We start from the raw sequence: 12,679 nt of genomic DNA, 5'->3' as shown, positions 1-12,679 counted from the left end.
ACTTTCACATACAAACAAAGCTCGGAGCTAGAACAACTCAAATCAAAACTAGCTCGTTGGTCTGAACTGTTAGATTATAAGAAGTTTGACATGGAACGCGATATTTTGGAACAGGGGCTCGAAAAACATTCATACAATGTTGTTGTTGCTCCTCACGGCTTTTACTCAGTGCATTCCGTGAAAAAAGCCCTGTCGAATCTCCAATCACTACTGAAACCATCCGGCTATCTTTTGATTGTTGACAATTTCCACTCGGAAAGAAGAATTCTGGATGCAATAATGAGTAGTGCTTTGTGCCTGTGGCCTGAAGGGATATTTCGTTCCCCTCCCAAAGCAATGTCATAGAAAAGAAAAGTCTAGTCCAAGCGCTCCAAGACGCTGACTTTACGATATGCAATTTGGCAGGAGACAGCTTCACAAACAGTGAGAGTGGCACACTCATGGTATCCCGCCTGCAAAGAGACAAAGAATCCGCAAAGAAGTCATTTACGATCATTTCTGAGAAGAATCAGGATAAGGTCGTTATCAAAACTCTACAACATCATCTTATAGACCTGGGATGTTTAGTGAACCTGAGGAATATTGCGCATGCGCAAGCCAAAAACTTAAGCTTGAGAATCTAGGAAATGTATGTATGATACTATTATGAATGTAGAATAACAGGAAATGTATGCCGGGACTAATTAAAAATTCACAAGAAAAAAACTCCCCAGAATGCCCATCTAAAGATCTATCCCATTAACAGAGTATCTTCATTCGATCACTCAGCCTTCTTCGAGGCCTTGGTCCGCAGCTTCATCAATAGGTAGACCAAAGCATACGAGCTAAGAGCGAAAATGGCAACGATGCCAATGTCACGCCAGCCGTAGTAGTACTCCTTTAGGTTGAGAGTGTAGAGGTAGTCGCTTCCATGGGCGTACTCGCAGACCTTGCAAGACTCGGTCGCGAGGGGGTTGACCAGGTTCATGCGCGAACCGGTGGTCTCCATATAAGACTTGAGGTAGTCTCCGCAAGCAGTTCCGTTGGCAGGGTTGAAGATGGCGTACTCTTTCTCCTTGCAGTTCACGTCGGTGTCCCAGATATTGAAGACTAGGAGACCACCCATGAGATAGTTGAAGGGGTTCAACCAATAGATCCAATATCTCCAGAATTCTTGGATCTGGGCATAGGGAACCAGAACACCACAGAAAGAGACTAGGGTACCGATGATCAGGGGGTTGACCAGCGCGGCAAAGGTGGCGTTGGGGGCATAGGCTGCGACGAATTGACCAATACCGGTGTAAACGAACTCGTAGAGGAGCATCATGAAGAAGACCGGACCGGACTTATCGGCAGCGGTGACTCCCCCAATGGTCCAGTACCAGCAAACAAAGTACAAGACAGCGCAAATGCAAAGGTATGGGATCTCGGACACGACGAGGGCAGTCACGAACGCCCACCACGAATACATCTTGGACTTCTTCTCACGCTGCTCGTAGATAGCACGACGCTCCAGGAACAAGGGTTGCAGCTGGTTGATGACACCGGGGGCGACGAAGATGAAGTTGAAAATAGTGAAAAGACGCAGTTGCATGGCACTAACGCTATCACCGATCATCCAGAAGGAGAAACCGTTGAAGAGAGCGGATCCAATGTGAAGAGCGAACTTGTTGTTGACGTAGTCGGTGTTACGGAAGAGAGCGGTGCTCATGCGGAGGGTCACAAGCTTGGTCTGCTCCACGATAGAGGTGGCGAATTCATGTCCATCGTCAAACGTGCCAGGAGGCTTAGACGCGGCAGTGCTAACAATCTCATCGAGTTCCTTGACTGCATGGGAGTGCTCGGGAGACTCGAGCCAGACCTGGTTCCAGTCTTTGCCCTGGCTAAGATGCCCAGAGACGACGTCAATCATATGCTCCGCAGGATTGGTGTTGCTAGGGCAAGGGGCGCCGTAGCGCTCGAAGTAGCCCTTGACGGTCTGACCGTTATCACCGATGTCACCGAAGTAGACGGTCTTGCCGCCCTTAGTGAGCAACAAAAGAGTATCGAATTCAGCAAACAGCTGAGCGGAGGGCTGGTGAATAGTAACCAGAACAGCCTGACCAATATCGGCTAGCTTACGCAAGAATCGCACAGTGTTGTAAGCAGACTGTCCATCAAGACCAGAAGTGGGTTCGTCAAGGAAAATCAGAATGCTAGGCTTAGACACAAGCTCGACACCGATAGTGACACGCTTGCGCTGCTCAACACTCAAACCAGCACCGACGTAGCCGATCAGAGTATCCGCCAGATCGTGCAGCTCCAGAAGGTCGATAATAGTGTCGACATACTTCAGCTTCTCCTCGCGGGGAACATCCCGAGCCTGGCGGAGCAGAGCCGAGAACTCCAAAGATTCACGAACGGTAGCGAAAGGCTCAAGAACATCGAGCTGTTCACAGTATCCAGCAGAGCGCTGGAACGAAACGGGAAGCTCGCGACCATCAACCAAAATAGAACCGTTAATAACACCGTCAGTCTTACGTTGCGCCAGAACATCGAGCAGAGTGGTCTTTCCAGCACCGGAAGAGCCCATCAAGGCGCCCAGCATACCCGGCTTCACCCAGCCAAAGACATTGTCGAGCAGAACGCGGTCGCCACTGGGAGTCTTCACGGTGTACTTCAAGTCCTTCCAGGTGAAGACCGATGTATTCCGAACCAGCTGTTGGTCAATATTGTTTTCATCGACGACACCGGAATCGGACGGGCTCTTGGACTTTTCCTGAACTTGAGACTCCTCGTCGGGTTTGGCAACCTGGCGATGCCTCTCGAGTCGCTCACGGGGAATGACGAGACAGCTTCCGCTCTCGCCGGGGGATCGCCATCTGGAAGTAGCGATGATTGTGACAACGACGAAAAGCACCCACCACGCCCAGTTAATACCGAAGTTGCGCCACAGGTGGGAGTGGCTGTAGGAGAGCGAGGCCAGGTACTGTTCACCGGTGACGTAAGTGTTTCCCTGGATAGCACCGCCGACACCAGCGCAAGACTGGTGGGCAGGATCATCGTAGCCTGCGCCTGATGGGATAAGATTGGTACCAACACAAGGGATTGTCTTCCCATTGAATTCGTTAGAAAGAAGAGCCTCAAAGCCGTAGGCCAAGGGGTCGATCCAGAAAATCCAGCCCAGCCAGGGATGCATCTCTGGCTTCTGAATCATGTAACCGGTGTACATGATCAGTGCGGAGATGAGGAATCCAGAGACCTTCGAGGCTCCATCGAATGTGGAGAAAAGAGCACCAATGGCACGGAATAGAGCAGTCATACACTGTGAAAATATTAGTCAGTTTGTTTCAGTCTTGGAACAGATCTGAATCTTACCATTGTGGTCGTAAAGACCAGAATCCAGTATGTGAAGAACGCTCCAGCCGACATCGTCAGGCCAACCATGAAGTAGACGACAAGGGAGAACATGGAGATCTGAAACAGCAACACAGGGATGTCGGCGGCGATTTGCGCAAGGCAGAATGCCGCGGGGTGGAAGTAAGCAAAGCTCTTGTGCTTAATCAAGACAGGGCGACCGTGGAACGAGTCTGTAACTTCAGACATGGCGAGCAGACTGTTGTACAGCAACGAGAAAAAGAGAGCACCAGATTTGACAAACAGACCACCCGAGTTGTCAGGAGCACTGTAAAACAAGGATCCGGCAATCAAGGCCTGCATCAAGGTAGCGACTTGCTTGATAATAAAAGTAGCTTTGTCTCCCCAGATGATTTGGTACTGTCGAGACACACAAGCTTTGACCTGCTCGATAAAGCTGACAGTCAGGGGGCTATTCTTCGGGAGCTGCTTATTCGTCTCGAAAGCGACACCATCTTTGAAGTCCTGGGTTCGCTCGCGGGCTTCTTCGGTGTTCGGGTAGTCGTATTCAGTGATCATCTGGTCATGGATGGCGGACTTTTTATATATCTCTCGCAGAGCTTCCTTGTTGCGAGGGAAGCGGTTCTCGTAGCCGTCACGAATCCGGCGTTCCGTGGGCACGGTGATACCAGTGAGGAAATCAGCAACGTTGGATCCTTCACGGCAGATAAAGCCAGCCTCCTCCATGAACGGCCGAGCCTGGGCCCGGGGACCGTAATAGATCTGCTCGCCCTCGTCGAGAACGAGAACTTTGTCAAAGAGATCGTAAATGCCATTGCCGGCTTGGTACAGGGTAACAATTGTCGAGAGACCGAGGGTATCCGTCATGGCGCGAATAGCCTTGGTCCATTCCAGGGCAGTGCTAGCATCCAGTCCTCGGGTGGAGTTATCCCAGCAGAAAACCGATCCTCGAGTGGCGAGACATTCGACGATCGAGACACGCTTACGCTCGCCACCGGAAACACCGCGAACGTATTCGTTGCCGACCTTTGTGTCCTCGGTGTGAGAGATATTCATCGACTCGAGCAAGAACTTTTTGGTTTCCTGACGGTAGGCCTCGGCAGATTCAACGCCGTCCGGAAGCTTGAAGGGAACCTTGAGGCGAGTAGCAAAATCCATAGTCTGACCGACAGTCAAGGTAGGGAAGAACAATTCCTCCTCGGTATTCATAACAATCTGACCACGGTATTTGGTGGCCTCATCGGAACTCAGTGAGCCGAATCGCACATCTCCCTCAACTGACTTGTAACCCCCGCGGCGGTTTGAAAGCATCTTCAAAAGAGTTGTGCAACCTGAGCCTGGACGACCTAGGACGAGGAGCATCTCGCCCGGCTTGACGCAGCCATGGCTGTTGTTCAGAATAGTGCGAAGCGGGGGCTTGTTGCGCGACTCCTTGATGTGCTGGGGAATATTGAACTGTGACAAAACGTTTTCATTGACGGCAGCTTCTGAGCTGATGACATCGACATTGAGATTTTGCCAGGTGACGCCGAGTTCCTGTCGCTTGAAGCCAGAGGCCAAGTCTCGCTCGTGTTGTTCCTGGACGCGAGATAGCAAGCTCCAGTCATTGTGCTGGCTGGTATCGGGGCTGTCGTTCTTATAAGGGGTCTCATCGCCCATGACCGTGGCCGCACTGTCGGTTTCAAACTTGATATCGATCGACCCTCTCCGGGACGACGACGAGGGTTGGGTTGTACCCTCCATGTTGAACCGTGTCGGAGTGTGAATTTTCCCCTAGTACATATCCGCGGGAGCCTGAATGTTTTATACTGGGCTAAGGATACACGAATGGCCTCGGTGGGGCCTCTAAATTGACGGGCGTTGGGATTCCCCCGAGTGTCCGGGCCCAATTAGAACCAGCCCTTGGGAAGGTAATATGCGAGATTCCCGGGTTTTATGCACATAGCAAATAGACTACTTCGTTTCAGACCCCCTTTTCCATGCGAATGGCGTGGGTGCTATGCATGACCCACGTAATGGGCCAAAATCTCTGCGAACCAAGATGATGTGGAGCTTCGGACGATCCACGGAGGATACGACAGCTTCCTTCCGCTGAGTCATCCAATCTGCTTCTCGAAACATTGGATTGGATCCAATGTGTCCTGTCCAGATGCTGGGTGTCGTCGGCCGAATGCATGGATCTGAAATCTGTCCGCTGTGACAGAAATCCGCCTCACCTGCCTAGTAGGCCCCGCTGAAGCCGTCAAATGATTGATAAGAACGTATCCGTTTGATCGGGGCTCGCACGCCCAAGAGTCCGAGGGTCAAGGTGACTCATCCAAATCCGATCTGGGCCCTTGGCAAGAAGCCGCTGAGTCAGCGGGCTGCCGGATTCTGCATCGTCGGAGTCCACGCGGCTGCCACTTTCGTTAGCATTCGGACGATTAATCACCCCGACTCACGGCTACCCGTAAACCCGTGGACGGCTTAAGATCCGGAGATAAGCGCGCCATCCTGATCGGTTCTATCTAGAGATAATGCGAAGAGTCACAAACGCCTCATTGTAGTCGTGAGTGTCTTCGTGAATAGCTTCTTCGGAGACATCATGTGGTCTCTTCTGGAAGATGTCCATTCCGAGGTTTTATAAATATTCCCAGACAGATAAAGAAGTCATGACCACTCATGTAGGCTCACTCGGCTTCACTACTCCGTATATACGCCAGATCGGGATTGCGCTGTCTTATCCCCGAATAAAGATTTGGCTCTTTGTTGATAGATACCCTTGATTCATGCCTCAAATCTCCGCCGCGCAGGTCCAATAACACCGTGTCTACTCCGTTGCAAGATTCTAACGTCCAATTCAGACTCTACATCTACAGATTTTCATTCGCATTTGTTGCCTTTAGGGCTAACATCCCCTGTGTTGTTATTTTCGGGCCTCAACAGACTATCTAAAGATGATTCACTCGCGAGAATTCTCGCTATCGCTGTTCTGATCACTAACGCTGCTGCCACTATCGTCCTTGCTCCTCCTTCCTTTCCGGTTCCTGGTTGCCCTCCTCGTTTTCATTCTCCTTCTGTCCATCCTCCTTCTGCTTCCCCTCCTGTTCATCCTCCTTCTGACCCCGGCACTTCTCACAATACATGTGATGTGTTCCCTCGTCGTCTTTAAATGCAGCTTCGTCGGATTCATGTCTGCCTTTGAAACACCACTCTTGTTTCGGCTCCAAGCAGTACACGCAAATTCCCTCATAATCCAGTCTCACGCTGCGATCGAAGCCGCAGTGGAAACATCGGAAGAATTCGGGGTCGTCAGATGACTGGTCACTCCCTTCTTCATCGCTGATATTCGATGGGAGGGAGGCCCTTGGTGAACGAGGCCGAGAAAGAGGAGGAGCGGTGATGCCAGTATCCATCGTGAGATAAGAGGCGGTATCGGTAATCTGTGACCCCGGAACGGTCGATTCTGTCAATCGCCTCAGCGGACTCGACATTGCTGGAATCATCGATACGGGATAGTTATGGTTGTAGGGGTTATAAGGAAGCTGCGAAAGCGGCCGTTGGAGAGTGTTGCAGGGGTGACCCGCAAAGGTAGAGAGGGTGCCGGGGATCTGCGATCCCAAGGAGCTTGATTCAATCATTGGCCTCAATGAGTTCACCATCCTCCCCGGAATTGCTGGGGCTGGGTAATCGCTGTAGAGGTAATTCGCAAGCTGTGGCATCTGTTGCTGGAGAGTACCGAATCTCTCTAAGAGAGCTTTCTGTTTTACCCGTCGTTGATCACGCCGCTGTTATCTAATTAGCCATGGATAACCCGTTGAAATGATAGTAATGGGGTACTTGCCTCTTTTTCCCTCAGGCGACATTCGAAGCATGCTTGAACAATAGCCCCCGAGCCGTTCAAGCTCATGAATTCTCGGATGGGTAGGACTTGGATACACTCACGGCACCTGCGTTGCTCCATGATCAGGGTTGAAGTATGGTGTCGTAAAGATTTGATGAAGATGACAATGACTTAGGTGTTCTAGCTTTCGTGAAGTATGCCTCGTTGTTTGTGGATAGAATGGCGACAAGGATATTGATCTGAAAATCGAATTTAGCATGGGTGAATCGTGAATCAACACAAGAAGCGCGCAAAAAATGACACACAGGTATGGTGAGGGCGGTGGGATATTTGGGTTTTTGGGTTTTGGTCGCCCAAAGTCTTCTCCAAATGATTAATGCAACTTGGAGGCAATGAGTGAGAAGAATACGAGAGATGTTCGTTGGTCGGTATGGGTGAGTGAGGGTGGGGGAGAAGAGTGTTCTCTTGTATAAAAGAATGCCAACATTGCAGGAGTGCCTCTCAATGCTAGAACTGGGCATTCATGAGCGTAGCTGCATATGGCATAAAGTCGGATTTGTTGTCGGAGTGAATATGTCGAACGCCAAAAAAATCAAGGAACTTGTCGCAGATGCGGAGAGTATTTATGGATGTTTATCGGGATGCTGGACTGGGGTTGATTTGAATAGGTGAATGGCATAAAGCTGCGGAAAGTAAGACTTGGGCGACTTTGCGGATGGGCGCTGAATTTGTAAAACCTGAAATATTTCAGAGTGCTATTCTGGAACAGAAAGTGTCAAAATCGGTCATGATGTAGATGATCAGTAGTGAAACGAAATCTGGAATGGCAAAGAGAAGGTATGAAAAGCATATGAATAAATCCAAGACTATAATGTGTACATCTTAGATGTTTTGCGAATGGAAGCAGACTTCGGAGAAGTAAGTCACAAACCTGGAGCTCGTTGGCACTTCACTTTTAGGCTTCACATATTGACAAGGCGAACGGTGGTATCGCCCAAGGCCAAAAAAAGGAGGTTTACCTAAATTACGACGCAGGCGCGATCCAAACACAGGACCCGATAATTGATGTACAAACTCGTGCAATTGCAAACATAGGAATATGTAGGAATTTATTTTCGCTCAAATATAAAAAAGGGAATCTTACGCGATTGTAACGCTGGCGCAATGCAATTCTACAAGATGATATTCGGGGTGCCGGTGCTTGTAAGTGAAATGTGACGTTAAAGTGAAGGGCTAAGTGAGAGCACAGTGATCATACAACCATTAATTGTGTTGGATTTTTAAATTTTAAAAAATAATGGATCCCAAAAAGGCCTAAGTACATAGCCTTTTTCAAAAATAAAATTCAGTGCTAAAGGTGCAGCAACTTCAAATTCATCATTCGTGGACAGCATTTCAGAGATACCCAAGGGTATTTCATGTCACATTTCGTTGATCTGTTGGTAGAATATCAGACGAGCCATTTCACCCTTCCTGCTCGCTCTTTCTAACTCAGAAACAGCCAACTCAAGGGTCCTCATGTCCCACATCTCGTCGTCATCGGACATGTCCTCCACTCCGGGAAGAAGGGGTAGAGATTGGATCCCAGCCCGGTATAGGAGGTCCAGGCGATGTAAGAGATCTTGATGTGCAAGGCGCTGCATGGAGTTGCAAGCAATGAAGTGTCGGAGATCGGGCTCATGGGCTCGCGCCTCCTTTTGCATTTTTCTCAAGGAGAGTTCGCATAGGCGATATGCGAGTTCGTCGGAGTCAGGGGAAGGGTTGTATGAAGGTTGAGGTTTGACTGGAGTGGTGTTGACCACGCGGAGCTTGCTGCGACTTCGGCTTGGTAAGGTGGGAGTGATATTCCTGGTGAAGACTCTGGTACCGCACTGCATTGTGAAGAAATTGGGAAACCAAGGAGGTTTTTGTATGGTGATTGTCCTTGCCTTCTTGACCTGGGAAGGGAGATATTATACTCAAATCTAGAGGCACCTGACACTTCAGAAAATTATTCGGATTGAACCATGCTGAGGTAACTCATTAATTGCACGTCACACCATTCTTGCTGGTTGATTGCTGACCGCAAGGGAAAAGTCGGGATCTTTGGCTCGCGGGTTTCGCCACCCGATCAGACCACCTCCCCGCGGATGCACAATGACCGCACACCTATGACACCCGATCGAAAGTCAATTGACAAATTGCATAGATGAGCAAATAATATATAAACAGAATATGATCGTTCGAGCTGGCATACCAAGGTGCGAGTCGATCGATTGCAATTTTCACAGCGGCACGAGGCACAGGATGAGTACCCTATGGACCGACCTTGAATGACAAAATCGTATCTGGTTTTCTTCTGTTAAATCTACCAGTCCCAGCGCTCTGTGCATCATATACAGTGATCACACTTTTGAAGTACCCTAAGGTTTTCGAGAATTGCATTTCTCTCACCAACCGCATCTGGAGTCTGGCATCGACCAAATGTCATGGCCACACAGTGACCGCAGTAACTTTCAAGCAATACTAATATCCGATAATTTATTAATGAATTCTTCAGATCATCGGGCTCTCTAAACGCACTAGCGCCACTAGTGAGCGCGGGGCAGTTTTGAGGGTCAAGGCTCCACATTGATAGGTACAGGGAATGGGGTGTCTGTCTACCATTTCTTAATGTCGTCTTTCAGTGGAATTTGAAGGTGTGGCATCCAGGGATATCGATATAAATAGGTATCATATTCGAAAAAAATACGAAAGCTAATCCGCCTCTCTACCGGCCTTTGAAAATATCGGGAGACCATCCCGACAAAACCAGCAACGTCGCAAATGATATCCAACCTAGGGACGCAAACCCCAATTCCCCACCTCATTACTGCATTTACTCCCCATCAGCCCCAGTAAAATAGCCTATAATTTTGACTCCCATGCGCTCGTACAACACCTTTATCAGTGAGTCACCGAAGCTCCGGGACATCGGGATCGAAGCCGACGATGAGATAAAGCCAACACATTCTACCACTACCTTGGAAAATTCTGACTCTTTACCTACCACCTCACTTGGGAACCTCTAATATTATCATCATGACCGCTGGATCAAAACCAGGCCCCTTCATCTCAGAACAACCATACACAGCTCCAGACTACCCAGATATATCCGGCCCAAGCACCCACACTAATTCCCACATAAGCCTCCACCACCGCAATGAACCCAGTCATGAAAGACCGCAATCAGTTTTCGAAATAATCGAGCCTCCCGCCCAGCTGTCGGCCATAACAACCCACACAACGCATATCCGCGACTCTGGACCTGACGACACATTCCCCGACGGCGGAACCCGCTCCTGGCTCGTCATAGCAGGGTCTTTCTTCCTCCTAATGGCAAGCTACGGAATGATGAACTCAACTGGTGTCCTCCAAAGCTATTTTGCAACACACCAGCTCTCAAAATACTCCACCAGTGCCATAGGCTGGATCCCCGGCTTATTCACTTTCTTTGGACTTGTCCTTAGCGTTCAGATCGGCCCTATTTTTGACCGGTATGGGCCTACCGGCATCCTCATCACTGGAACGGGGTGTTATGTTGCTGGGTTATTGCTGTTGGCGGAGTGTACCCTTTACTGGCATTTTATGTTGACACTTGGTGTGCTTACGGGTACGGGTGCTGCGTTGTTGAGTACGGCTGCGATGGCTGCTGTACCGCAGTGGTTTGATCGGAAGGTTGGGATGGCGTTGGGGACTGCGATGGCTGGGGCGGGGCTTGGAGGTGTGATGTTTCCGCTTGTTTTGAGGGTTGCGTTTACGCGGCTTGGGTATAAGTGGGCCATTCGGATGCTGGCTTTGATGGTTGCTGTTATGTGTGGGCTAGGTATTTTGTTAGTGAGATCGAGGTTGCCGAGGGGAAGGAGTAGGTCGACTATTAATTTGAGGGCTTTCAAGGACACGAGGTTTACTTGGTTGACGCTGGGGACTTTCAGTGAGTGTGTTCGGTGTTGCGGGTGGGGACTGGGATGCTGATTGGTTGATAGGTTTGGAACTGGAGGTATTCGCTGGTCTGGGTTTATATCCCACCTATGTGGTGATGCAGGGATTCAGTACCGCTACCAGTATCATTCTCTTGTCAACTCTAAACGTGTATGAGGCGCTCTCCATTCCGCAGATCTGTGTCTCCGATCCTAACGTTAACAGGTTCTCCACCCTCGGCCGACTAATGGCCGGAGGTATCGCCGATAAATACGGCAGAATCAATACACAAACCGGACTTATCTGCCTCGGTGTAATCGCAATTTTCGCCATTTGGTTACCATTTGGAAACACACTGCCCGGGCTCTACATGTTCAGCGCAATCTTTGGACTGGCGTCAGGCTCTTTCTTGAGTCTCGCGCCGGCCTGCATCGGGCAGATATCCAAGGCTAGTGAGGTCGGTGGCCGCTTTGGGATTTGCTACTCCTGCGTGAGCTTTGCGTAAGTTGTTCTCTGTTTTCGATCTATCTTTCCTCGGTTGATTCTGATGCCTAGGATAGGACTCTCATTTGTATCCCGATTGGTGGCGAGATGCTCGAGCAGGTTGGTAAGCAGGCCATGGTGGCGTACTTGGGGAGTGTCTTGATAGTTGCATTAGGCATGTTCGTTATGGCAAGATGGGCGTGTCTAAGCTATCGATGGCGATGGCAGGCTAAGATCTAATGCCGGAGAGGTGTGGCCAACAGCCTGGTGAGAGTGCGAATGAATAATAAAAGTTTCAAATTGGCATTTGCATTCAGAGTGCGGTATCGAACAATATCATCAAGGTTTTAAATTATATGCAGAAGACAGCGAAGCTCATAAGCGCATGATTGCTTGGGCACTCGAGTCTGTTGGATGTTGATGACCCACGTCGCCACAAAATAACAGAGTTAAGAGAATCAGCCCTGTTCGCCGCCCTGAGTCTTGGCATATTCCTCCCTATGAAAGTTGTCAGCATGTGTGACCGAAGCGTTCTTTCCGCTATTACGAGATGAGGAGAATAGATGTCCGTACAGATGTTTGTCGAGCTCCTCCATGTGCTTCTGTGACTCTCGCAGCTTCTCGCGAAGGAGCCTCATTCTGCCAGGACATTAGTATCATGACAAACAGCCCAAGAGAAAATAGTTACTTCTCCATCTCCTGCTCTTTGATATACATCCCCTCCTGGGCTGCCCCGCGTTGAGTGAACGTGTCTTTCCTGATGCCGGGATTTAGTGACGTCACGCAGTCAATATGAAACGCGTACTCACTCAGCGAGGAAACCCCGCGGCTTCGGCGCACCGGTATCACCTTCTCCCATGATTGAGGATGATACAGAAAAGTATCGGGTGATAATATGGGACGGGAGTGCTCTCTTCACTGGTGAGAGAGCCTGCATAGTTGAGTGAAGGTGGGGTGATTGCGGAGAGGGGGGGCAAAGTCAATATCGAATGCGCGTGTTGGAAGGCCCTGAAGCTGGCACGGACACGGGGAACCTTGGCGGCTCTGAGCAGGGGGTGATATTGTTCACTTAAGCAGAACAAGTTCCATGAAATGTCA

The 12,679-nt window shown here is 49.7% G+C and overlaps 5 protein-coding genes across 5 annotated transcripts; 1 reads left to right on the top strand and 4 right to left on the bottom strand.

Moving 5' to 3' along the window:
• Positions 1-760: 760 nt before the first annotated feature.
• N7443_010013 (putative ABC multidrug transporter) lies at positions 761-5,079 on the bottom strand (the record flags this gene model as incomplete). Its single annotated transcript, XM_056890069.1, has 2 exons — positions 761-3,283; positions 3,337-5,079. 2 exons carry the CDS (start codon positions 5,077-5,079, stop codon positions 761-763), a joined length of 4,266 nt encoding a protein of 1,421 aa, XP_056736560.1.
• A 1,250-nt stretch (positions 5,080-6,329) lies between these two features.
• On the bottom strand, positions 6,330-7,037 carry N7443_010012 (uncharacterized protein; the record flags this gene model as incomplete). The annotated part of the gene is made up of 1 exon (XM_056890068.1): positions 6,330-7,037. The coding sequence occupies one exon, from the start codon at positions 7,035-7,037 to the stop codon at positions 6,330-6,332; it is 708 nt and encodes a 235-aa protein (XP_056736559.1).
• A 1,543-nt stretch (positions 7,038-8,580) lies between these two features.
• Positions 8,581-9,036, bottom strand: N7443_010011 (uncharacterized protein; the record flags this gene model as incomplete). The annotated part of the gene is made up of 1 exon (XM_056890067.1): positions 8,581-9,036. One exon carries the CDS (start codon positions 9,034-9,036, stop codon positions 8,581-8,583), a length of 456 nt encoding a protein of 151 aa, XP_056736558.1.
• A 1,183-nt stretch (positions 9,037-10,219) lies between these two features.
• N7443_010010 (alpha/beta-hydrolase) lies at positions 10,220-11,821 on the top strand (the record flags this gene model as incomplete). Its single annotated transcript, XM_056890066.1, has 3 exons — positions 10,220-11,111; positions 11,164-11,599; positions 11,659-11,821. The coding sequence occupies 3 exons, from the start codon at positions 10,220-10,222 to the stop codon at positions 11,819-11,821; spliced, it is 1,491 nt and encodes a 496-aa protein (XP_056736557.1).
• A 218-nt stretch (positions 11,822-12,039) lies between these two features.
• Positions 12,040-12,518, bottom strand: N7443_010009 (transcription factor domain-containing protein; the record flags this gene model as incomplete). Its single annotated transcript, XM_056890065.1, has 4 exons — positions 12,040-12,079; positions 12,155-12,220; positions 12,270-12,338; positions 12,391-12,518. 4 exons carry the CDS (start codon positions 12,516-12,518, stop codon positions 12,040-12,042), a joined length of 303 nt encoding a protein of 100 aa, XP_056736556.1.
• Between the last annotated feature and the right edge of the window lie 161 nt (positions 12,519-12,679).

The sequence above is a fragment of the Penicillium atrosanguineum genome (assembly GCF_028827265.1).
Source record: "Penicillium atrosanguineum strain IBT 20685 chromosome Unknown utg000008l_segment0_segment0, whole genome shotgun sequence".
NCBI classification, from domain to species: Eukaryota; Fungi; Ascomycota; class Eurotiomycetes; order Eurotiales; family Aspergillaceae; genus Penicillium; species Penicillium atrosanguineum.
This window is presented reverse-complemented; position numbering and strand designations above follow the sequence as displayed.